The sequence below is a fragment of the Cavia porcellus genome, unplaced genomic scaffold (assembly GCF_034190915.1).
Source record: "Cavia porcellus strain 051 isolate PalLab524CR breed Dunkin Hartley unplaced genomic scaffold, mCavPor4.1 scaffold_16, whole genome shotgun sequence".
NCBI lineage: Eukaryota > Metazoa > Chordata > Mammalia > Rodentia > Caviidae > Cavia > Cavia porcellus.
In genome coordinates this window covers 22879875-22907425 of record NW_026947499.1, presented here as the reverse complement: position 1 = coordinate 22907425, position 27551 = coordinate 22879875, and the positions used below count along the sequence as shown (strand labels likewise).

The 27551-nt window shown below is 37.6% G+C and overlaps 1 protein-coding gene across 5 annotated transcripts in view; it reads right to left on the bottom strand.

Annotated features, from left to right (window-relative positions):
* Positions 1–27551, bottom strand: part of Eif4enif1 (eukaryotic translation initiation factor 4E nuclear import factor 1) — a 51729-nt gene that overhangs the window by 15413 nt on the left and 8765 nt on the right. For all 5 annotated transcript variants that reach the window (XM_013141802.3, XM_005007251.4, XM_003478294.5 and 2 more), the window contains exons 3-9: positions 19359–19432; positions 17784–17911; positions 13112–13416; positions 12524–12725; positions 7614–7789; positions 1517–1652; positions 683–862 (exon numbers count right to left, since the gene is read on the bottom strand). In XM_013141802.3, the coding sequence (XP_012997256.1) occupies positions 683–862; positions 1517–1652; positions 7614–7789; positions 12524–12725; positions 13112–13416; positions 17784–17911; positions 19359–19432 (1201 nt within the window). The remainder of the gene's footprint in view (positions 1–682; positions 863–1516; positions 1653–7613; positions 7790–12523; positions 12726–13111; positions 13417–17783; positions 17912–19358; positions 19433–27551) is intronic.

Below are 27551 nucleotides of genomic sequence, written 5' to 3'. Positions count from 1 at the left end.
GTATTATGGTAACTACTGATTTCCTATTATCTTGTTTTGAAATCTTGTATCACTTTCACTGTTTTGTTTTGATTGTCTTTATTCTCTTTCATTTTGTTTGGTTTCATTCTGTTTAAAATAAAATTTTGTTTTATTTTTTGGTACCAGGGATCAAACTCATGACCTTGTACTTACCAGGGCAGGTGCTTATGCTGCTAAGCTAAACCCTCAGCCCTAAAATAAAATTTTAATTTTAAAAGAAGTTATGAGAACTGATAAGATATACTAGAGACATCTGAGACATTCATTGTGGTGTTACATACAAGCCAAGGCTAAGAACAACTTAGAAGAAAAGTTCTTTTTTTTTTTTAATCGGTACCGGTGATCAAACTCACGAATGCCTGCTTGCAAGGCAGGTGCTTATGCTGCTGAGCTAAATCCCCAGCCCCGAGGAAAAGTTCTTATGGTGGGGTTATGATCCACTGTCTGTCACATTTTCCAAAAAAGAAGTACTGTTTAAAAACCCACCATATAAGGGCCAGGGATATAGCTCAGTGGCATAGTGCCAGCCTGACAAGTGCAAAGTCCTGAGTTCAATTCCTGGTCCCAAAACAAACAAAAACACCATATATATGACTCAACACACAGCAGTATGTTAGACTTAAGACAATCCAAACTTTTTTTAGATATCTAAAACACTTACAGCTCTCTTTAAGTTTTTCTTTATTTGCAGAAAGGCTGGAAAGAAGAGGTTTTAAATCCACTTTGGCTTTCTGTAGCATTTCTAAAATATCCACTTTATTTTCAGCATGGTCTTCCAATGGTATAGGAGCAAAATAATTCCCCGAGTTTTGTCCAGGAGAGAGGATAGCTTGCTCCAGACCTGGTAATATAAACAAACACATTCACAATTAGCTCCAATAAAGCACAGAAATTTATCTCTAACAATAAGGACAAATTGAAAGCTTTTCATTATTCAGAGATACTATGACATTATTGAACCCCTTGCAAATGAAGATAAAGCCAGAAGCAGTGGTGCAAGTCTGTCATTCCAGCTACTCAGGAGGTTAAGACAGGAGGATTCAAGTCTGAGACCAGCCTGGGCAACTTACTGAGTTCTTGTCTCAAAATAAAAAAGACTAGGGATAAAACTCAGCATTCCCTGGATTCAACCTCAGTACCACAAAGAAAATAATAAAAAAAGGCTGATTATGTAGCTAAGTGGTAGTATTTGTCAAGTGGAAGGCCTTGGAACTCTGGAATTAATTACTAGTACCTTAAAAATAAAAATAAAAAGGGCCAAGGACATAGTTGAGTGGCACAAGCACTTGCCTGGCAAACACAAGGTCATGAGTTTGATCCCAGTATTAAAAAAAAAAAAAAAAAAAAAGTAAAATGTATATATGAAGTAAATAGCAAAGAAAACCAATTTTAAAAATAAATAAAAATAAAAAACAAAACAACAAAAACAGGCACCACTGAGAACATCAGAGAAAGCTAAGTCTACATTCAAGGCCAGAATCTTTAGTCGGTTTACCTGCAAGTCTCTCCAACTCTTCATGTGGTGTTGACCCAAGGCTACTGGATCGGCTTCCTGATCGGCTCGGATTAGAGAACCACCTGCTGAACCGACTGGCAGAGACTGACCCTTCTCCCAAAACATCTTCTATCATCTAAAGAGAAAGATGAGTTGAGCTAATAAAGTTTTTAGGCAAAAAAAAGACAAACATTCAAATTTTAAGAAAGGGTCACTTACTTTGGAACTTTCTTTGATGCTGCTGACCTGAAGGTAAACAGTCTCAGAATTTAGGATTTTAAACCTTTAATTTTTCTTCCCCTGGCTGAGTCATTTCTGAATATCTTAAAATTGTACAATCAATCATGTACTTCCTTATATATACAGCCAAGCCTCTATACCATATAGTACTTTGGTTTCACATTTTTTGCCTCAGAAAATCCATGTACTAACAAAATTTCTCAGAGGACTTAATTTCTTTTCTTTTTTCTGAGACAAGGTCTTGTTATATAGTCCAGGCTGACCTAGAACTAGGAATCTTCCTGGCTTAGCCTCCTGAATAGTAGAATTATATACAGGTGCCTATGCCCAGCTAGAAAACTTAAGTGTCTAAGTAGCACCAGCACTGCCTTCAACTAAACGTAAAGTCTGAAGAGGTAATTCCAAAATTATAAGGATCATCAAATTCAATCCTGACAATTTCAAAAGCTAAAAGTTACAATAGTAGACTGATAAAGATCGTAATTCCAAGACAAAATTTAGAAAATTTCAGACTGGGAGAGATGATATTTTAATAGATCTTTAATTTCTATTTGAGTTTAATAGGAAATGTATAGGTATTTGCTTTTTAAAAATCTAACCACTACCATTTTGGTTTAAGAATAACAGCAAGTAAATGATGCACTATGATCAGATAGAATTTTTTCATTATTTCATAATAGTTATATTGATCTTTTTTATTTATTTAATTTATTTTTTGGTACCAGCAATTGAACTCATGATCTCATGCTTGCCAGGCCAGTGCAGTGCCCGTTAGCTATAGTCTGGCCCCTGCCAATCTTTTTTAAAAACTAGATTTTGGCACTTTTTTAAATTATGAATTTTCAACCCTATCCTAAAGTCCAGTTAAATGTATACATTAATCTTTATTTGAAGTTTAAAACCAAGTTTCCAGTCAATGTTAAGCAAGGGAGAGAAAGTTAGACTGACTTTTATAGTTTTTTTGCAGTCTTGGGGATTGCAGAGGTGTTCTACCATGTACTATCAATCAGCTACATGCATAGCTCTTTTTATACTGAAACAGGGACTCACTAAACTGCCCAGATTGGCCTTAAATTTGTGATCCTCCTATCTCAGTGTCCCAAGTAGCTACGATTATAGGCACATGCCACTATAGCTAGCCTAGATTTTCTTTTCATTCTCATCTGAAATAATGTTTTCAAATTTATACTCAAACTAAAACAAGTGTATTTTTAAATTCAAAACCCTATTTTGATTTTCAGAAGAATTATTCAGACAGTTTTAATAATATTGCACTTTCGGACTCTCATACCTTAAATATGACTTTCAAGGGGCCGGGGATTTAGCTCAGTATCATATGCACCTAACTGGCAAGCACAAGGTCATGAGTTCAACCCCTGAACTCAAAAAGATTTTCAACTGCACTAATTTTGTATTAATTAAAGAGAAATATTATAAATGATGTTTCACAGTGGAAAACCTGAGAACTGTATCTAAAATATAACCATTTTAATGATAAACAGGAATTATAAAAGCAGCAATAAAAACTAGTTATTCAAAATGTTTCACTATTGGAAAAAACTTTAATTTTTACAAATCACAGTAATAATGGCTTTAAGGACATACTTGTCTGTTTTTGCCTCTCAAGTTGCTGGGATTACAGGTGTGGGCCACTGCGCCTAGCAATAAAAGGTTTTAAACATGAAAAGAACACTAAGAGTTTATCTAGTCAGTCATTTTTACCACAGAGCAAGCTATGACACTAACAGTAGAAGCTCCTTCCTGTGTGTTGTACAGGAAATGGAGACCTGGACTCACACCTGATTTCTAGGTCAGAGTATCCCCTCTTATATTCTTATTGAGGAGCCTGGGAACTGTATTCTTGTGTTTCACCTATCCTTAGGCATGTAATAGCATTTTTAAGGTCACCTATATGACTATTAATCTGGTCCTTCAAACACAGTTCATTAGACAAGTCATACCCCTTAAAGTGCTACAATGCCCAACTTTCTGAGCATACTTTTATTATAGGTGTTTCTGTGTCATGTTTCTATTAATCACTCTAAATGGTTTAGGATTTCCATTTTCTTTTCTCTTTGGTAGTGAAGGTTAAACCCCCTAACACATTAGTTAACATACTTAAGCATTCATTAATTGTTACCACTACAGTAATTTATGAGTTGAATCCATGCCAAGCGTGGTAGCACACGCCTGTAATTCCAGCATGTGGAAGGCTGAGGCAGAAGAATCACTGCAAGTTCAAAGCCACCCTGAACAACACTGCCAGACCCTGTCTCAAAACAACAAAACAAAGTTATATCCTATCTTAAACTTAAGTTTCAATTACTTGCAAATGTGATCCACACTTCACTTTGTATACATTCTCAACTTCTCAATTTCTAAAGGTATTACAATGCCAGGGAACACGGCCTACAAATATATGCACATGTATGTGGATTCTATCTATAATACATAAGATATATCCTATCTTATCCTTTCTATCTATCTGTTTCTTGTTGTCTGTTTTTTTCTGCCACAATGTAAGTTGTATGAGGACAGGGTCTTCATTGTGCTTACTACTATAACATTGGTTCCTAGGAACAGTATGGAGAACCCAGAGTTCCTCAATAAATGTTTTTCTGAATGAAACTAATTAATTCATTACTTGAAACTTCCTTTGTAGTATAATATATGGTCAAGTTATACAAAAGAAAGTACATTCTCAGTTTTGTTATAAAGGTCTATTTATAATTAGTATCCTAAATTTTGTGGTATTTCCTAAATGTCAGGTACTATTTTAAACACTTTACACATATATCACATTTGTGACATTTGTCAATTGATATTCAAATCCTTTATAGTTTTACTTACTTCACCAACTTGGTCATTTTTTGATCACTGTGTATTAAAAGTTCAATCTGTTGTACAGTCCATTCAGAGCCTGTTTTTAACTGACACGTTATAGTTTAAGTGAATCTATTATAGATATATGTCTTAACAATCAGAACCTCTATGAAAAAATTGGGAGATGGACTTCCTGGTCTAGTGTTGCTCAGCAATAGGTAAATTTTGTGTGGTAGTGAAAGCCAAAGGACAAGTGGCTGCGAAGTCCCTAGTCTTGTCTTTTATTTTTCAGAGGCAGTATAGCTGTGGGAAGCAAGAGTAAAAACTACATAAATTACAGTTCAGTCTACCACTAAATAGCTATATGCTTTGGGCAAGTTTTCTAAATTTTGTGCCTTTGTGCTCATCTGTAAAATGCAAAGTTACACTAATTTATAAAGGATTTGTGAAGATTAAGTGATTACTGTACAGCTGTAAACAATTAACAGTGTATGAATGTTACCTGTTATTATTAAAAGTGTAGGCTTCATTAGCACTTTTGTTTATATTAAACAGTGAATTCCTCCTCTGCCTAGGCATGCAGGTGAGTTTTGCAGATGTTACATTTGGAGCAAGTACAGGTTTCTAAAATTTGACCTTTTGTTTTGAAAACTTTCAACAATAAGATTTCCATCTTTTTTTTTTTTTTTTTTTTTTACTTTCTCTTAGAAGACAAAGTCACAAAACAGTTTACATAAAAATGATACTGTAGGAGCCAGGGATTTAGCCCAGCAGTATGAGCGCCTGCCTGGTAAGCGCAAGGTCGTGATTTCAATCCCTGGTACCAAAACAAAACAAAACAAAACAAAAAAAAAACGATTATTTGTAGATGTTCAGAATTTAGAGGACCACTAAGTTTTATATCAAATAATAATACACTTGATCTGAATGCGATCCTTGAATTTTGGGTAACCAAAGAACTACTGGTTAGAAGACTGTGAGGGGCTAGGGATTTAGCTCAGCAGCATAAGTGCCTGCCTTGCAAGCAGGCAGTCGTGAGTTCAATCCCTGGTACCAATAAAAACAAAAAAGACAAAAAAAAAAAAAAGAAGACTGTAAGTGACATATCTGACTAGGATGTTTACAATTAAAATTGATTTAAAGCCACATTTCACATGCTCCTAACAAATGCAATAGACAAATGTGGTCCTGGACCATACTGGTCTACACTGAGGTAAGTTCATAAAGAATAAACCAGGTATGGAAGGTACACACCTGTAATCCCAGCACTGTGGGAAGACAAGATAGGAGGATCGAAAATGTGATTTTCGCTTGGGCAACTTAGTGAAGAGTATCTCAAAAAACAACAACAAAAGGTGATGGTGGCTCATGCCTGTGATCTCAGCACTCAGGAGGCTGAGCAAGATTGCAAATTGGAGCCTTGCCTTTCCAATTTAGTGACTTAGCAAGAGAGTCCTGTCCCACTCCCAAAAAGAGAAGTGATGATATAGCTCAATATGAAAGCCTAGGATTCAATTTCCAACACCACATAGAAAAAGAAAAAAACTGAGCATGTTGGCATATGCCTGTAATCCTAGCAAGAGAGATGCTGAAGCAAGAAGAATACTGCAGCTAAGGTCAGCCTGGGCTACATAGTGAGCTGAGGGCCAGCTTTAACTACACAGTGAGCCCTGTCTCATTCTAGGTGGCTGCCTTTGAGGTATAAGAGAGCAGGCAAATGAAAAAGAAGACAGGTTGATCTTACCTGCTCTGTTGTGCCCTATCTGTCCACAAATAATAGTAATTAAATAAGGAGCAATTATAGTTTTAAGTAGTCATTTAAGTTAAATTCCATGAATCACCAATTTTTTTTTTGAATCACCAATTCTTAAGGACTGATCAGCTCATGCATTTATTATTGCACATGGGTTATCTGAAGTATACAGATTTTGGTAAACTTTTAAAAAATTATATTTTAATGTAATTCTATGTATCCTTTCAGCAATCACACAAAAAAATGTCACTCTGTATACACAGGACATTAATTATTTAGGGAGGGCTTTGGTTTCAAATTTAGAAGTCAAGAAAGAGACCTCAACAGTTTAACAGCAACAATAAGTATCCTTGGTTCCTTTTCACTAAAGACTTTTAGAACCATCACATTGTAACAACATAAAATTTGTACCACCTAATCAAGCAAATTCTCCTCAGGAATGCAGGTCACTGTGACACCAGTCATGAGTTATTTTTAAAAAGTTATTTCACAGTAAGTCTTTGTAACAAATAATTAAAAACAAAAGAAGCCAGGTGCAGTGGTATATGCCAGTAGCCCCAGCTATTTGGGAGGGTAAGCAGAAGGATTGAAAGTTTGAGGCAAGTGTGGGCAATTTACTGAGATCCTGGGTATTGTGGCAAGACCCTGTCTCAATAAAAAGGGGATATAGCTCAACAGTAGAGCACTTGCCTAGCATGTTTGAGGCCCTGGTTCAATCCTGAGTAGCACAGTTTTAAAAAAAAAGAAAAAAAAAAAAAAAAAAAAAAAGGAGACAGCTGGGTGTAGTAGCATGTGCCTGTGGTCCCAGCTACTCAGGAGGCTGAGGCAGGAGGATCACTTGAGTCCAAGAGTATGAGGCCATCCTGGGCAACACTGCAAGATTCTGGCTCAAAAAAAGAAAAAAGTAAATAAGTAAATAAAAAGAGACAATGTTCTTAAACATCTGAAGGATTTTTAGTCCAATGTTAACAGGCTAGAAAAAGTGTTAACTGGTACAGAATTCTCATTTAATTATTTCCGTTAAGCCTCTCAAAACAAGATTCAAATTTGAGAATAAAAGCCAAAAACCCAATAGCATCTAACAAACAATACTTGGAGGCCTAAAGTATTGAGGCCTTCTCTGGGTAACACAGTGAAACTCTGTCTCAAAATAAATATGTAAGAAAATAAATAAATAAATACATAAGTACATAACAAACAAAACAGTACTATGCATACTCAGGACAAATTCAACTTTACAGTTTGCTCCATCCACATTTGTAAATGTCCCCCTATACTCACCGAAGCCAAGCATGGAACTTTCTCAAGGTTAAAGAACTCATTAAAGTCAAATTCTCCTGGGGACTGTTCTGGCAAGACAGCTTCCCGTGGCACTTCCTGATCAGCAGTAGGCTTCTGGGCGAGGATGACCTCCACTTCATCCTCTTCAGCCACGCCTCCATTGCACTCAACTATGCCTAGAACAAAACGGGAAAATACAGTGTAATGAAGAGAACTGCTCACATCAGTCTCATTCATGCAGAATAACTTTAGAAGACTTTTAAAACTTCTTTGGCAGGGACCGAACTTCTTACAGTAAAACATTCAGTACCTCTTCTGGGAGCAGTAAGAAGAAAAAAGGTTTTAATAACCCGTCAGACCACCTCACACCACCACCAATGGGAAAAAATTACGGTTTCCTCCTCTTAAGCACTTGAAGTTTCCTACAACAGAGTAAGTTGTTCTTCCAATGGGCACTTTGAAAAGGTAAGTATTTGCAAGTTTCTTACTGGCCTCACACATGTATCTATACTACCAATTTCCAGGCTGAACAACCTAAGGTATTACATGAAACCAACACAAGGGCAATTTTCATTTGCTTACCGGCAGACAGTAACTTTATCTTCCAAAGTAAAACTCAAATGTTACCTCCTCTAGGAAGACTGCCTTAATTACTTTGCCCCACCCCCCAAAATTAATGAATTATAACTCATGCGTTATCTCAGACTACTTATCACACTGCATTACAGTAAGTCTCTAGTTAGACCAAGACCTCTATCCTGTTCAAACAGTTCTGTTTTACTCCATAGTACCTAACCTCAGTAATGTTGTATTATTTTTAGGACTCAATAAATAAATTTACCAGGTAATAATTAAGACAACCAATATCTTTAGTTTTAGTAAAAGCATGGGTAAAAAGCAAAGTCCTGAGAGGTTAAAACACACATACACACACACCCTTAACATCACCTAACACCAAATGAGCTCATGAAATACTAGGTACTGAATGTCTGTATTTGAAGAACAAAACCCCCAAAGCCACCCCCAAAAAGCACCTAGTAAAAGAGCTGCATGTAGTTTCAAGGTTGTGGTTGACACAAAGCCTCATAGGAAAGAAAAAAATGTTTAAATGTCAAACACAAGGCCCATCCCTTCTTGAAAGTCCCCAACAATGACTGCAGTCTTGTTACTAGCCACATTCTAAACCAAGAGATAAGGCTAACTTCTGCTTTCTTCCTAGTAATGCTCAAAAAAATCTAGAACAAGAAGCAGAGAAGTACAACAACTGAAAGGAGTTATGTACCTAGTGTTTCAATGCCAGCAAATAGTTAATCCTAGGATTGCTACTTTAGCTCTTCCATACCACACCATGTGTAGGGTTACATTGTTCATCCACGGGAATGTCTGCCATTTAAGAACCCTATGCCTTTTGGGAGCCTATGGCAACTAGTAAGGGTACAAGTTTGTGAGCCATGAACAAGTCACTGGGCAATGTCTATAGTGGCTGTTATTGCCAGGCAGCAGTGGTGAATGTTTTCATTAAGGACTTGCATTTAGACTAAAATGAATGCTTCAGTGGAAGAATTATTCCAACTTTACAAAGAAATTGAGCCTTAGCAAAAGTAAACAACTCAATGGCCTAGTCAGTGCTAAGTTTGTGTCCTTTTCCATTACAGCAATTCTCCCTAGTCCATTTTATCCATCAGATTCTGCCTGCCCACTTGACAAGCAACAGAGGATTTGTTGAAGTTCTATTTCCCAGCTGAAGGACGGGGACCAGAAAAGGTGGTACTCTGCTCATTCACTTATAAAAGAATCTTTAATGTTTCTCCAATAAATTTTTTTTTTTTTTTGGTCTTTTTCTTTTTTATCGGTACCGGGGATTGAACTCATGACTGCCTGCTTGCAAGGCAGGCGCTTATGCCGCTGAGCTAAATCCCCAGCCCCCTCTCCAATTCATTTTTATGTTGAGCTGCAATATTTCTTATTTATTTATGTATGTATGTATGTATGTATGTATTTTATTTATGTATTTATGTATGTATGTATGTATGTATGTATGTATTTATTTATTTGAGACAGGGTTTCATTCTTGTAGCCCAGGCTGACTTCGAATTCATAGAGATCCTCCTGCCTCAGCCTCTGGAGGGCCGGGATTACAGGCGTGTATCACCTTGCCAGGCAAGATATATTTCTTTTTCGTTTTCTTTTTTCTTTTTTTTTGTATTTTTACCAGTACCAGGGATCTAACTCACGACCACAGGATTGCAAGGCAGGCGCTTATGCCACTGAGCTAAATCCCCAGCCACCTATATTTCTTTTTCAAGCAGCAAAGGTGCTCCCCATCTGAGTATGATAGCATACATCTGTTATCCCAGGTCTTGGGAGGCTGAGGCAGGAAGACAAAAGTCTGAGGCCAGCTTGGACTACACCCTACAAAAAGACAAAAAGAAAAAGAAAAAGAAAAAGAAAAAGAAAAAGAAAAAGGAAAACGACTTGTAAAAAAGAGAGGCAAGGATGTGGTCTAAGGGATATAACTGCATGTATGTTTGAGTGTGTAGGATGGAAAACAATATTACTGAGCTTTTGTTGGACCATTGAACGGAACTGTCTGCAATCTCACTGTATGAATGTCCACTTTATATGCTTTAATTTTATAATTTGGACAACTGTTTCTAAGATGACAATATGTAACCTATTAACTAGTGATTTCTTACTGTATATTTTTTTCTTGAAATTCTGTATTATTTGTACCCTTTTACTGCTTTGTTTTTTATTTCCTTTTTTTCTCTTTAAATAAAAAAAAAAGAAAAGAAAAAGGAAAAGGAAAGAAAGAAAAATAAATAAATAAATGCCTTAGAGAGCAGACTAGGCCTGACACATGAGAGTGGGCACTAGAGCATAGGAACATGCACTAGCAGACAGTAAGACAGCTGGTCATGCCCTAGGGATTTGGCTCAGTGGCACAAGTGCCTGCCTGGCAAGTGTGAGGTCATGAGTTCAATTCCTGGTACCCCCGCAAAAAAAAGACAAGACAGCTGGTCATTTATTCTGACTTGAAGGCAGGAGACCAGGTAAAGATAAAGAGCAAGTTTTATTATACTGTAAAATAAGCACTTTTTTTGGAGAGTTGTTTTTTTTTTTTTAATCAGTGGAGATTTTAACCATTTTTCCCTTCTACATTTTTTTCCCTAGTCATAAACAATACACCCTCAATGTTTTTTACTGATCACTGTATGTACCTCATCTGGCACTGGGCACTGTAAAGTGAGTGCTCAATGTGTTATTGATTCACGCACACAGGCGCTGTATCACAGCTCACTGCTGTCCTCTCAACATTAGTGTGAACCCAGCCGAGGTGCTACATAGAAAGCTCAAGCAAAAAGCTGGAATATAGACACAAAAATGGACTGTCAGCCTTCAAAATACCTGCTCCCCCATGACGAACATCAACTGTTACAGTTTGTGCATCACTTTTCACTCTTCCAGGCAAGATACAAGGTACCTGTTTATTTTACACAATAGCCAGGAGAGCTAGGCACTTTTGGTAACTAGTGGGATGAGTCTAAAATTTACGGATTCCACTGAAAAGTTCAGCAGTGGAACAGATGTGCAGGATGATACAGGGACTGTTTTCATCTTACAAAGAACCAAGCCCATCCACTACACTTTGTCAAAGATGATTCTTTTCCTTAGCAGCAGCCTCAGTACTCTAATCCAGGATGGCCCACCTGGCTCTTCACCATGCCCTGCTTCTTCCCAAGACCACCAGCCAGGTATGCTCACTTCAGAGCCAGGTCATTTAATTGAAGAGAAAAATAAGTTCAAGAGAGAGAGGGCCAGTCAAATAAACTGACCTTGATGGTCTATCACCATTGAAGTTAGGGCTTTCAAACCCAAAAGTATCTGTCTAACTCCCAATTTCACCATTTCCTCAATGACAGGTAAGTCACATAAGCCCAATGAGCCTCCATTTGCTTGTCTATGAAATGGACATAAAAGTACTGAATAGGGTTGTTATAATGACTTAGTATACAGAGATAGCACTGGGGCCGAAGGTTTAGCTCTCAGCAGCACAAGCACCTGCCTGGGAAGTGTGAAGTTCAAGCACCAGTATCAAAAAAAAAAAAAGAAAAGAAAAGAAAAGAAAAAAGAAAAAAGCTAAGAAAAGAAATAACACACTACTATGTCTAGTACATAATTGTTCAACAAATGAGATTAGTCTTTTATCTTTGTATTTCTTACCGTTGGGGAATACTTTTGTATACATAGTGCTCTCACAGGGTAATATAACACTTCTGTTTCACGCAAATAGAAGTAGTTGAGATACTGTAGTATAGTCTACAGTATGTGTACAGTACCTGTGACTTCTCAATTAGGGAGCAGTTTCAACTGATGTGTATGTGGGGTTTCTTGCTATGTAGTGAGGCTGGCCTTGAACTCATGGATCTTCTTTGCCTCAGCCTCTTGAAGTGCTAGGATTTCAGGCATGTGTCACCATGCCCAATAGGAAGCAGTTTCCAAATCAAATTGCAACATTAAAAACTTGCCACGTGGAGCCTGGAGATTTAGCTCAGCGGCATAAGCGCCTGCCTTGCAAGCAGGCAATCGTGAGTTCAATCCCCGGTACCGATAAAAAGGAAAAAGACAAAAAAAAAAAAAAAAAAAAAAAAAAACGGCTGGTTCGATGGCAGTGGGTTATCAGAACTTATTAATATTAGTGTCACTAAAGTTGGTATACCACCCCCCTCCACTGCTAAATTTGACTGGCTTAAAAAAATTTTTTTAAAAAATAAAAATAAAAAAATAAATAAACAAACAAACTTGCCATTTACTAGTAACTGGTGCCCATTACTCAGTGTGCAATTAAACCAGTGATAATCATACCTTATTTTAAACCAAAGAACTTCCCTCCCAAAATTTGTGCTGACCTTCCTTTACAGAAGCCGTCCGTCGCCTTGTTCTTTTTCTGCCTTTGTGGTCTTCTTCTAGTATCTTATCATCAAAGCCAGTCAGTTCAATGGTTTCAGACTGACTTGTGGGTCCAGCTGAGAACCATTCTGGTTCTTCTTCAGTGTATGAATCATTTCTTCTACGCTCACCAAAGACACGCTTACTATCCCCAAATTCCCTCTAGAAAAGTACAAGAAGAAAAATAAATAAATAAAATCCATTTTATCAGAATATTAATGAGTTAGGTAATACTCAATGATGAAATGAAAATACTATGGTGACTTGAAGCACATCACCACATCCTTTGGCCCACCCAGCTCTCCTTGTTTTTTTTGAGACAGGGTCTTCCTCTGGAGTTCAGACTATCCTTGAGTTCACTATGTAGCCCAGGCTGGCCTCAAACTTGTAGAACCATCCTGCCTCAGCTTCCTGAGTGCATCACCTGGCTTGGCCTTCTTGTCTGATTTAAGAGTGGGTGTGTTCATTGAGGTTCTCAAAGCAACCAAATCTAAAAGTGAGTGTAAGTCCTCAAGCATGAGAAGTACCAAAGGATCTAGAAGACAAACCCTGAAACGCTTGTCCTTGTAGTCCCTCTCTCGGTCTCTGTCTCTGTCTCTGTCTCGGTCTCTCAAGTCCCGCAGGTCCTTATCACTAAGACGGTGATCCTTTTCAAAGTTCCGGGCAGAGATTATTCTCCCACTGCCAATTCTTCGTCCACCCAACAGGCGAAGCCCATCATTGTCCTTTTCCAATGGACTTCCCGAACGGCGTGAGCTAACAGCAGCTGTTACATGGCAGCCCCCTCCAAAGCTCCGTCTCTGTGGGCTGAGAACAACATCCAAGTCGTCTTCTTTCACACGTTCTCGTGGATCTGGAAAGATGTGGGAAAGAGAAGGTTAATCAAACCAACAAGGGCATTTTTCTTCTCTAAGTCATATGCCCACAAGGGTAAGAGGAGGGAGAGGGCTGATAAAGTCTCAACACTAACACTGGGCTTATCAACAGATTTAGGGTAACATACATATTACATGTGTAGACCAGACGAACACTTCTATTTTGTTTTCTCTCTCTTTTTTTTTTGGGTACTGGGGATCAAACTCATGACCTCACACTTACCAGGCAAGCTCTTGAGCTGCTGAGCTAAGTCCCCAGCCCTCCCAACTTTTTTTTTTTTTTTTTTTTTGGTGCTGGGATCAAACTCATGATCTCACACTTGCCAGGCAGGCACTTATACAATTGAGCTAAATCCCCTGCTGTGTGTCCACCTGACTTATTGAAGCAAAAATTATTAAAACAATTTTATGAAAAATTATTTTCTGTGATTAGTCTCTGCAGTACCTTTACTTTGACTAAAACCTTATCTATGTAATTATCAGCAAATGTTCTGTCCACTAATAAACTACAATAGGTATTAATAGTTGAGAAAAGAACTATTTAAGAGATTAAAGTGTTTCTAAATAGTGCTGAAGAGATGGATATTAATATACTAAAAAAATGAACTTTAAACCTTGTATCACGTATAAAAGTTAATTCAAAATGCACCACAAAACATGCATCACAAATCTGAATACAAAACCTAAAACTATTAAGGTTTTATAGAAGAAAATATAAGAGTGAAATATTTGTGACATTGGATCACATTTTTTTTCAGGCATGACAACAAAAAGAGAATTCATTTTTAAAAACTGATAAACAGGGCTTGATAAAAGTGTAGAACTTTTGTTTTTTGAGTGACACTGTTTACAGAATGCAAAGATAAGCCACAGTTAAGGTTGGGGATTTGCCTCAGTGGCACAAGTACCTGCCTGGCAAGCACAAGGTTGTAAGTTTGAACCCCTGCACCCCTTCCCCACAAAAAAGCCACACAATAGGAGAAAATATTTCAAAGCATATTTCTCATAAAGGATCTATATATACAGAACATATAAAAATCTCTTTAAAGAGTCAGGTGTGGTGGCTTACGCCTGTAATCCCAGAACTCGGGAGGCTGAGGCAGGAGAATCGTTGCCAGTTCAAGACCAGCTCGGGGTACAAAGTGAGCTCAAGGTCAGCCTGAACTGCATAGCAAGACCTTGTTTCTAAAAAAAAAAAAAATCTCTTTAAAGACAATTTTTTAAAAAACAATTAAAAATGGACAAATGGTTTGAAAATATAGTTCAGCAAAGAGATTATATGGATAGTAAGCATATGAAAACATACTCAATACCATTAGTCACCAGGGAAATGTAAATTAAACCATGTGATACCAATACACACCTATTAGAATGGCTAAAATGAAAAAGACTGATGGCTTAGCACTCAGAAGGCTGAAGCAGAAAGATTATGGCAAGTTTGAGACTGGCCTAGGCTAAAAAGTAAGCCAAAGGCTAGCCTAAACTGCACATGAGACCCTGTCGCAAAAAGATAAAAAACGAAAAAGACTGATCATTCCAAGCGCTGATGAGGAGATGGAGCAAGCAGAAATCTTATACACTGCTGGTGGAAGTGTAAAATGGTACAATTTTGTCAGCTCCTCAAAACATTAAATGTCACAGATATTTTATTCCCAGAGAGACAGAAGAGATAGGAACACATGTTCATAGAGGCTTGTACACAAATGTTTATAGTACCTTTTGTTGTTAACAGTCCCAAACTAGAAACAACCTAAAATACTCATCAACAGATAAATAAACTACAGTGAACCCACTATATGTGGGATACTATTGGGCAACAAAAAAGAAATACATTATTTATTCATTTAACAATATAGATGAATCTTTCATTATTGAGTGCAAGAAGCTATACATGGGGCTGGGGATTTAGCTCAGCAGCATAAGCACTTACCGACCCCCGGTACCAATAAAAAGGAAAAAGACCAAAAAAAAAAAAAAAAAAAGAAAGAAAGAAAGAAAGAAAGCTATACATGAAGAGTAAATGCTATAATAATTCCATTTACATATAATTCAAGGAAATATAAATTGATATACAGTGATAGAAATCAGTTCAGCACTTGGGGGTAAGGAATGTGTGGAACATGAGACAGTGGTAAAGGCTGGGAACTTTTATGGGTGATGGAAATTCACTTATTTTGAGTGGTAATAGTTTCACATATGTATATACATATTATACATTAAATGGTACACTGCATGGGCAGGCTACTGTAAGAAAAGGTATAAGGAAAACGTCATATTATAAAAATTCTTCCTCAAAAAAGCAGAAAACTGAAGATTAGCTGAAGTGAAAAAAAAAGCCGCTTTAATCTGCTTACTGAAAATGGTTACTGGAATATTTTAGTATATACCTTTCAGAAAGTTCTGTGCAGTCTCAGGTTTTTTAAGAAATAAGATACAGTGTACTTGGTTTTAAATAACTCCATTATGAATTGAATGTCATTTATTTATTTTTTTGAACCAGAGATCGAACTCATGACCTCGCACTTACCAGGCAAGCACTTGAGCCACTGAGCTAAATCCCCAGTCATGAATGTCATTTAGTAAACATTTTTTTTTTTTGGTACTGAGAATCAAACTCAGGACCTTGCATTTGCCAGACAGGCACTGTGCCACTTAGCTGTATCCCTGGCCCATAATAAATATATTTAAAATAAAGATTTAACCTAGGTAATGTAATATTCCTACATATGGGTATACCAAAGTTTGTTCAAACCATTTTCAGTGATGAAAATTTAGCTTTCAAGTTTTCACCTTTTTGCTTTTCTATTTTTTTTTTTTGTTTTGTTTTGTTTTTGATACTGAGGCTTCAGCTCATGACCTCACACTTATCAGGCAAACACTTGTGTTGCTGATCTAAATTCTTTCCCTCCCCCTTTTGGTACTGGAAATCAAACTCAGTGCCTCGACCTTGCCAGGCAGGCACTGTGCCATTGAGCTCTATTCCCGGCCCAGTATTCATCATTTTTTTTTCTTTTTCGTTTTTATCGGCACCAGGGATCAAACTCACGACTGCCTGCTTGCAAGGCAGGCGCTTATGCCACTGAGCTAAATCCCCAGCCCCTGGTTTTTTTTTTTTTTGTCTCAGTATTCATCATTTTTTTTTTTTTTTTGTCTTTTTCATTTTTATCGGTACCAGGGATCAAACTCACAACCACCTGCTTGCAAGGCAGGTGCTTATGCCGCTGAGCTAACTCCCCAGCCCCTCATCATTTTAATAAAGTGTACATATCTTTTTTTTTTTTTTTTTTTTGTCTTTTTCATTTTTATCGGTACCAGGGATTGAACTCACAACTGCCTGCTTGAAGGCAGGCGCTTATGCCGCTGAGCTAAATCCCCAGCCCCATATCTTTTTTTTTTAAGTGTACATATCTTTAGCGATTGTTAGAATAAATTCTTTGAAGGATTCTATTGCATTAAATATACAGATAGACTATGTAGAAGAATTTTACATTGCAAACTAGTCAAACCTATTTTTTTCACTCAGTTTCAAGTTTTTGTGATAGGTCCTTTTCTTATCGCAAGAAGACTACTATTTCTATTTTGTCACCCACCACTTCAATACTGGGGAGTAAACCCAGAGCTGTTGCACTGAGCTACATTTTCAAAAAAATTTTTTGAGACTAGGTCTAAGTGCCCAGACTGACTTTGATCTTCCTAGATTGGCCTCTCAAGTAGTTGAGATTGCACATGCCCGCTCAGTTTCAAAAGGACATCTTACAACAAGTTCCATGATTTGTTTTTTATATTTTCAGGCCTCCATTTTACCCTTAAATAGCTTTCCTAACTTAAAGGGTACAGGTATAGAAGACTGAACTTTATTCTAGTTCCACACCATTTTCAAATTCTGTATTCTACCCATAATCCATTATTAATTGACAATTGCCAGAAGTGATTTATATTTATACCTGAGGACTAGTCTTGTATAAAAGGAAAGCACAACAAGACATCTAGAAGGAAGCTATTGGGCCAGGGATTTAGCTCAGCGGCGTAAATGCCTGCCTGGCAAGTGCGAGGTCATGAGTTTGATCCCTGGTACCAAAACAACAACAACAAAAAACTTCTAGAAAACCCTTATTGTTACCTATCACATCTAACTCAGTTAGATATATTAATGAAAGACATCAGTACTTTTACCTTAAAAGTATACAGACTAACATAGTCTATTTCACCCTGCAAATTAGGAAAAATCTAACTGGTTAATTAGTTTCCAGATGACATTTTCCCCCAATGCAAAAATCTCTCACAAAAGAATGAAACCATGTTCCCAAAATGACTGCTCCCCCGTTTTAAGTAACTCTGTGCTCACCTACTATCCTGCGCACCAGGGAAGGTCGATCTGTATCCAACTCTTTCTTTAGACTTTCCGATGGTGAGCTCCGCCCTGAAGCAGGGTAGAGAGAGGCATGCCATTTCTCAGGGTCCCAGACACCATCACTATAGGTCAAAAGGTTCCAACGGTTAGCAATTGCAGCCATAAACTACATAGGTAATCTAATAATTAAACCCTTTTAAGTGAAAAGCTATAGAAACCCCTTTCTAATATAAAACTTCTCAGCTGCCTTCAGAGTGGTTGTCTTTTAATAAAAAAACAAAACCAATTCAGTAATATTTTATTGCTCATCAGTTAACACCAACAGCCACTTGAAGATAGTACATAAATGAAATACTCAGACAACAATCCTTGGAGCACATATAGATTATAATATGCCTATTCTACACAAAGTCCATAAATATTGACCACCCTGTTTACCAAAGACTGGTAAGTCTTTTTTTTTAGACTAGTCAAGTGCAGTAGTGAGAAGGGTAGAACAAGGAGTTCAATCTGTACTGACTGTGAACAATCAATTGAGATAACTCCCTACCTTCGGACCAGCCAAGACTGGTAAGTCTTAAGACTTTCACCAGAAGCACATCCTGCAATTATCAGTAGGCACAATGTTTCTACTTCAGAATAAAGTCTATGTCTGCACATAGCTATCTTTGCCAACAAGTAACAATAAATTACAACCTGAAGCATTAAAAACAACTAGCTTATCTAAGACCCAAGGAAAAAAATCCTATCTAATCAGAACAGTCATTATTCCTATATCATCTTTGTCAGGGGAATGTGGTAAAGCATCTTACATTTGTTTGTTTGGTACCAGGAATCAAACTCTAGACGCCGCACTTGCCAGGCAAGTGCTTATGCTACCGAGCTACATCCCCATTCCTAAAGCATGTAGGTTTAACAAACTTTGTGAACAGTTCCTATACAAGTTTTTAAAAGTTTGTCCCATTGAACCAGAAAATTAAACAAACTTTATATGTTAAATTTATGAACCATCTACCTTAATATTTAAGAATGACCATAAAAAGTACAATACAGGCTTATTGTAGGAAAACTTCAGACCATTTTAGAGACAGTCTCTTCAAACCAAAATATTTTATCCTTTGTAAAGATGCCATAAGGCTGATCTAAATGGCTCAGAGATTCTTTGTGGAGAGGATTGGGGGGAATACAAAAGAGGACAGGACAGGGTAGGAGGGCTGGGGGAAATGGGTAAAGGGTTTAAATCCCCCTTGATCAGAATAGCTGAAACTGGCCCTTGAAGTACCCTCAAAGTACAGTACAAGGACCATAAGGTCTGGACAAAAGATGCTGGTGAGGATTCCTAAGTTACAGTCTTTGTTTTGCTTTCTATGTAATTTTGACCAAGGCATCTTCTAGTTTTAGTTTCACTATGGTTACTTCAAGTATATGTTACTACCTCCTGAAATCCCTCTCTCACGTATAAGTCTACAAAAAAAAAAAAAAGCTTCAAAAGAATATAATTCTTAATTTACCAAGTGAAGTATAAAAAAAAATTAACCAGAAGTTAATGACTCAAAATGATACCCATACCTGTCATACTTTTCTGAGAGGCATGAAGGCCTCTGCTTGGAATGGGGGCGTTCTTTTATATCCAAGAGTTCCTCCTAAAAAGAGAAATCAAATGGGAATTTTGAATCACATTTTTCAGACCGCTCACCTTAAACTTACTTCTGTTCTGAATGATTTTGAGACTCTACTTTAAGCATTTCACACACTATTTTTTCTACTTTGACTTACTCCAGAAAGAACTACAATTAAGATTGTTTCTTACAAGAAGCCCAAACAAAAATTATCAATTAGTGATAGTGACCAATTACTAGTGGTCAGTTTCTTGCTAAAACACATTTTTTCCTATGTCACTGTCCAATAAGGTCACAATCCATAACCCGAAATGCTCATCAAAGTATAGAGGCTTCAGTCTTACGCAAAATCTTCAACTAGTCTTACCACTTTTTAAGTATATTAGATGCCAAAGTGTTAGCTTGTGTTTTTAAAACATATGCTAAACTTGTAAGAGGGGAAAAAAAACGCACACACACATACAGAGAAAATATCTACATACTTACTATTCAGTTGAATTTACCTGGAAACATTTCCTCCCATTTGCTTTCTCTCTATACTTTTTTTTAAACCACTTGAAAGTAAATTGTATTAAGCCATGATTCCGTCATCCCTATATACTTTAGTGCCTACTTCTAAACAATGAGGATACCCTTTTCCAACCTCTAACCAGTTCCATTAGAAAATCTGGCCATATAGAAAATGATCTGAGTGACAATTTTCTTTACTCTCTTAAAAATTGCTGTTATCATTTTAGATGCAGAGGATGGAAGTTAAATCATCACACACAATGGATGCCTTTGGGACTTTGTTCTGAAGACTGTGGTCAAGAAGTTCTGTCAGCATACTTGTAATCCCAGCACTTAGAAGGCTGAGGCATGAGGGTCACCTTGACTTGGAGGCCAGCCTGTGTTACATAGTGAGTTCAAGGCCAGCCTGAACTATACATATCAAGATCCTATCTCAGAAGAAAAAAATAAAAGACAGTATCTAGAAGTTGTCCAAAATAACTGTCAAAGCACTGATACATCATCTATAAACCACCAGTAACGACTGGAGTCCAGAGAATCTGCAGGGTAAATGGATCAATCGTCAGTAATGCCAACAGCAGATACAACAGCATAGAAATCCTAAGACTTAAAAATTTTTCAATTGGGGCTGGGGATTTAGCTCAGCAGCATAAGCACCTGCCTTGCAAGCAGGTGGTCGTGAGTTCGATCCCTGGTACCAATAAAAATGAAAAAGACAAAAAAACAATTTTTTTTTTCAATTTAAGTGTCTGGGAATGAGTAAAGCATTTGTCTGGCATGCATGAAACCCTGTCCTGGATTCCAAGAATGGCCAAAATAAGAAGAGAATGGGGGTGGGGAGCAGATTCCAGTAGAAACAAAAAGGACCTTATAATATAAATACATAACACTACACGGGAAGAAAAAAAAAAAAAAACTACAAAGCAACTTTCTATTACTAAAAAGTGATTCAGATTATTACAAAGTCCCTAGCCCCTCAATTAAAATATTAAACTATACTATTAAGCCAAAGGTAACACGCTTCACACTTAAATGTATATATTCCCCTATACAAGATTCTAAGTAGTGGGGTTTTGTTTGAAACTTTTTAATTATAAGAGATAATACAGGGGCTGGGATTTAGCTCAGTGGCATAAGCGCCTGCCTTGCAAGCAGGCAGTTGTGAGTTCGATCCCTGGTACCAATAAAAAGGAAAAAGACAAAAAAAAAAAAAAAAAAAAAAAAAAAGAGAGAGAGAGAGAGATAATACAGAGTCCAAGTAATGGTGTTTTCTATTACTACAATTGTTTGCCAAAATTGATGACTTTATTTATTTTAAAATTAACAGGGAAAGATTAACAATTTAACTCATCCACAGAAATCTAGAAAGACCAAAGTTGGGACCGAACAGCCTTACAAAAAGTGAAAGGAGAAGCCTAAAAAGACTCTACAGCCCAATAAGGTATTACTTTAAAAATAATTAAAAAGTGAGTGAAGTATAAACTTTAGTAACAATGTATCCGCATTGGCTCACTAATTGTAACAAATGCAGCATGGCTGGAATGCAGCATTCTAAGAGGCTAAGGCAGGAAGATTGCAAGTTTCAGCCAGTTTGGGAAACAAGACTTAGTAAAACACTGTCTCAAAATTAGAAAAAAAAAACAAACAGACAAACAAAAAATACACACACACACACACACACACACACACACACACACACACGGGGGGGGGGGGGATCCAAAAAACCATATATACTTCAGCAATTCACTGGAAACTAAAGGCCGCCACTTTGAGCACCTCTTGTAATTATAGAGGTCGAAAATAATTTATAATGTAGGTATGGTAGAACATGCCTGTAACCTCAACACTTGGGAGACTGAGGCAAGAGAACTGTCACAAGTTTGAGGCCAGCCTGGGCTACAGTGTACCAGCCTGTACTACATACCAAGACCTTGTGTAAAACAAAACAAACTTGTATTAATTTCATGATGTCTCAATAAATTTAATTTAATATTTATACAAGTTTTCTTTTCTGATACATACATTTCTTGGTGGACTCCTTGTATATAATACATATAAACATATGTATACACACAGATTAAAATACTAATGTATATATGGAAAATCAAGTGAGGTATATACAGGAATCTTTTACACATAGAAAAATTAACTCAAAATGTGTCAAAAGGCTGAGGATGCAGCATGTGCTCAAGTCTTTGTAAAGTATGTGTGGGGCCCTGCTTTCAATCCCCAGCACTGTAAAAACAAGAACAGTTTTGGGGTCTTGGCAAGGATGCAGAGAAACTAGAACTCTCAAGCACTGCTGATGGGAATGTAAAATGATGGAGCTACTGTGTAGGTAATCATGGCAGTTCCTCAAAATGTTAAATAATTTCCATATGATTCTACAATTTCACTTCTTAGTATATACCAAAAAAACTGAACATATTTATCATCCTCTCAAAACTTGGACATGAATGCTCATAGCAGTAGTATTCACAACAACCAAAAAGTAGAAACAACCCATGTGTTCATCACCTGATGAATAAACATAATGTGGTATAGCCACACAGTGGAATATTTAGTAATAAAAATGAATGAAAAGCCAGGCACTGTGGTGTACACCTGTAATCCCAGCTAAGGTAGAAGGATAACTCTGAGTTTGGAGTCATCCTGGGCTAATAGCAAGCTCACGGGCAGCCTAAACTACACAGTGAGACCCTGTTTCAAATAAATTAATTAATCCAATCCCCGATACAAAACAAACAAAAAAAGACAAAAAAAAAAAAAATACTATGCATCCCAGTTACAATATGGTGGAATCTTGAAAACATGCTAAGTGAAAGATAGACCAAGGGCCAAATACTGCATATTTATACATAATGTTCAAACACGCAAATCCATGTGAACAGAAATACATTACTAGTTGCCAGGGGCTTAGGAAAGAGAATAATAGGGGAGAGATTTTTTTTTTTTTTTTTTGTACTGGGGATTGAACTCAAGACCTCACGTTTGCCAAGCAGGCACTTAATGCCACTGACCTAAACCTCCAGCCCCTTAGGGGAGTGATTATTAATAAGTATAGAGTTTGTTTTTGGATGAAAATGGTCTGGAGCTGACTGCTATACAGCTTTGTGATTTTACTGAACAGTTACACTTAACAAAGAGTAATCTCTTTATGTGAACATATATCCATTTTAAAAGTTTATTTAAAAAAGTAAATAAAGCCAGGCATGGCAGGACACATATGTATTCCCAGGATTCTGGGAAGTCAAGGCAGGAGAACAACAAGTTTGAGGTCCACCACCTGGACAATTACACAAAATAGAGCTGAGGATATAGCTTAGGGCAAAGGTCACAGGTTCAACATCTGTAACCGCCAAAAACAAACAAACAAACAAACAAACAAACAAAAAACAGTTGTTTAGCTGGGTGAACTCGGGATGCTAAAGCAGGAAGATTCACAAGCCTACTTGTTCAACACAAACGTAAGTTACATAGAAAGGCCCCTGACATCCCCACTTCCAAAGTTTAGTTAATATTTTGTTCAATTTATTTTCTCACAGACTTATTACTCTAATCACAAACACTAACTACTTTCACATACAAGAATCTTTCTGATTGGTTAAAAATGTTACCTTACTCAATTTTCTAATTTTTGTTGACTTTTGATTCTTGGAATATACTATGTGTGAACTGCTACTCGAATGATCAAATGTACAAACAGGTCTGTAAAGCAAGACATATAGCAGTAGGCCAGTCGCACACTGGCATTACCCCAACTGCACCTTTGTAACTAACTTTGATCAAGTACAATGGCATCACAGCTCACCAGTCTGGACAAAATAAAGAACTACTTTCAGTACTAATGATAACTGAGTAAGAGAAAAAACTCTTCATGTTGTAACCATAAATACTTAGATAAAACTATCAATGTATATATTTAGATTTATATTTTATTTATATTTATATGTAGTATAGGTTGGCCTCAACTCATGGTGATCCTTCTGTCCCAGCCTCCCAGGTGCTTGCATTACAGGCGTGCACCATCAACTATGGCTATATTTACTGATCTTGAGAGACTTCTTAAACCAGTTCCATGGCATCAAGGAATATACAAAGGCCCTCTCTCTCTCCAAGATTATACATATATGCAATTTCTGTAGTGAGGGTTCAAACCTTTGAAAGAATGCCGATGGATCCCAAGGTTGAGAATCAATGTTTTGGGACTGAGGGTATAATTCAGTGATGGCGTAGCATGCATGAAACTCTGGGTTCATTACCCGACAAGAAAGAAAAGAGGAAGGAAGGATGAATGGACAGACAGACGGGAAGAAAGGAAAGTGGGGGAGAGGAGGGCAAGCAGGCAGGCTTTAAAATGAGCATGTTAACTGGGTGTGGTGGCACATGTCTGAAATTCAAGCATTGGGGAGCTTGAGACAGGAGGATCACTACAAATTTGAGAACAGCCTGGATTATGTAGTGAGTTCAGAGCCTGAACTACACAGCCAGACCCTGATTCAGAGGGGAAAAAAAAGAAAGTGTTTCTCAAAATGTGGCCTAAGACCCATCCAAACATTTGGGAGTGGCTGAGAGACTCCTTTAAGAGTTCAGAGAGCTAAATGTGTTGCACTACAGTAATAGTTGAATTGTATAAAATGCTATCTCAGGCCAATTCTCTATTAAGCTGGAAGGAGAGAAACCATAAGCTAACTAGCGCATAGTTTGCTCTTTTCTTACTGTCTATACAACACTTCCTGTGTGCCAGGTTTAGTGACTAGCCTTGGTAGATGACTCTTGCCTTTGCCACAATATCCCTTCCAGTCTCTCAGGAGAAATGTTCTTGAATTTGTCCATTCATCAGCAGTCCTCACTATTTTTATAGAAAGGAATCTCGCTGGGGTGTTTGCAAAGAAAACCTTCAAGTTTGGCTAAGGACAAAATATTTGCAAAGTGCCCATTCAAACTGGGAATGATTCCCTCATCAACAGTATTTCAGGAAAAAAAAAAAATGAAGAGACTACTCATTTTTAAAGAGCCCAAAATGGGGGGGGAGGGGGAAGGGAGCCCAAAGTATTTTACTGATTGAGGGCAAATTCACTCTAATTATCATCTGGACGATAAAAGAGAATACTTGAGATCTCACTTTTTGCACAGGTTGCTGAAATCCATCCAGGCAAAAATGAGCTACTAACTGCCCAAGAACCATACAGCAAGGAAAGGATGAACGCATTTTCTGATTGCAGCAGTCTTCATTCAAGAAAATTTGTTCAAGTTTCTCAAAACAATCTATTAGGAATTAAAAATGGATACCTACTTTTGGGGATCAGCACGGAAGTAGTGAGCAAATCAATCTGGATATAAGGCCAAATATTGACTAAAAGCCTCCTCTAATTTCTTTTGCAGCAGTCTCGTGCAAAATCAGCTACAAATTCTGATGCTGTTCTGACAGTAATAGAACTTCACACAAATGGTATTTAAAAGGGGGGCAGGAAAAAAAAACAGGGAGACAGAAGGGAACTCTTGTGAGCTGACTTCAATTCACAAGAATAAAAAGCTCAGTATAATTAAAATGACTTTTTTTCTTTTGTTTTTTAAACCAAAATTTGCTGGGTGTGTGGTACTACACGTTTATAACACCAGCACCTTGGAAGGGTAAACAGGAGGAATCGAAATTCAAGCCCAGCTTGGTCAATGTAGCTAATTTTTGAGAAAAGGCTAGGGATATAGTATAGTACATAAGCTCTAGGTTCAAGCCCCAGTATCACAAAACAAGAGGCTAGGGGTGAAAGCAGGCAGGCAGGCAAGCATCAAGCTGGGCATCACTGAGGGAGAAAGCATGCAGGAGGACAGGCGAGCATCAAGCTGAGTATGGTGGTGCAGCACAAGGGGGCTGAGGTAGGAGGACTGCTGTGAGTTCAAAGCCAGCTTGGGCTACATACTAAGTTGAGGCCAGCCTGAAGTATACAACGAGACTCCTGTCTCTAAGCAAGCAAACTATTATAAAACTTAGCCAGGTATGGTCACACATATCTATAAAATCAGCTACTTGGGAGCTAAGACAGAAGGATGATGAGTTTGAGGCCAGTTTATGCTATATAGCAAGACCCTAGATAACAAAACCATCCACATGTGCTGGTGCATGCCCATAATCCCATTGCTTGAGTTCAAGGCAGCCTGGGCCACATAGTGAGTTCAAGGCCAGCCTGATCTACACACTGAAACCCTGTAGGTCCCAAGTTTATTTTACTGTTAATGGTCAAAGAACTCTAATATAATAATATAGACTGTTCCTAGGGAAGGTAACTGTTCTGACAGCAGCTATTAGGTCAAGGTCCCTCTTTGACCTCTCCACATATCACTATCTGGCCCTTTAAGCTTTTGGCTCTTGGATGATTGACAAACAGACCCAATAGTTCAACCTGTAGAGTCACATAACTGTTCTCAGAAGATTGGAAAGCCTTTTGCTGCTGTTATTTTTGGACAGGATCTTCTTGTTATGTAGTTCAGGCTGGCCATGAACTCACAGGTTCATGCCTCAACCTCATAAGTGTTAGGATTGCAGGTGTGTACTAGCATGCCTAGTTCAGAAAGATTTAAAAATAGATCACAACCCAGGTGTAGTGGGTGTAGTGCCTGTAATTCTAGCTACACAGGAGGACTGTAAATTGGAGCCCAGCCTGGAGTATCCTATCTCAAAATAATTTTTTTTTTTTTGTCTTTCTGAGATACAGTTTCACTATGCAGCTCAGGCTGTCCTTGTACTTACCACGGAGGCTGAGGCTGGCCTCAAACTTGCAGTGATCCTCCTGCCTCACCCTAAGTGCTGAGATTACAGGCATGCACCTCCGCACCTGACTCAAAATAATTTTTTTTTTCATTTTTTTGAGACAGGATCTTGCTATGCAATTCAGGCTGGCTCACTTTGTAACCCACACTGGTCTCAAACTCTCAATAATTCTCCTGCTTCAGCCTGCCAAATGCTGGGAGCACAGGCATGCATCACCATGTCCAGCTCAAAATAAATTTTTTAAAAAAGTATTTAGGAATGTAGTTCACTGATACAACACACTGTCTAGAATGGCTAAGTACCACAAAGGGGAAGGGCACCACAATAAAGCAAGAGCATCCATAACTAGGAGCATGGGCTGAACTAAACACAGGGTAGATGTAGGATACATTCCATCATCCTCCACTCACGTAGTTAGTTGCTAAAAGGGTCCCATTTAAGACAGATTTTGTAGAAGATCAGAATTCAAATTGTATCATGGGGCACTGAGAAACAGGCCTTAGCAGGTGGCTTTACCCAAGCATTTAACAGTTGCTGATTTGATGCAAAGACTTTCACCTACTTCAAAACTTTATACCAAACCAAGAAAATGAGGATGGAAAAACCAGGATAGCCTATTTTTGGTTTGCTTTGGTTTTTGTTCATGTTTTTTTCTGATCTGGTCTTGCAAGAAAAATAAACCTCAATTTTTAAATTTATTAACATGGCTAGGTATGGTGGCTCATAGCTGTAACTCCAACACCCCGGGAGGCTAAATCTCAGAAGAGCTGCAAATTTAAGCCCAGCCTGGGCAAACAGGCAAGACCCTTTAAATAAACAGATAAACACTAGAGAGAAAGTTAAACTATGAAAATTTTTAGAGTT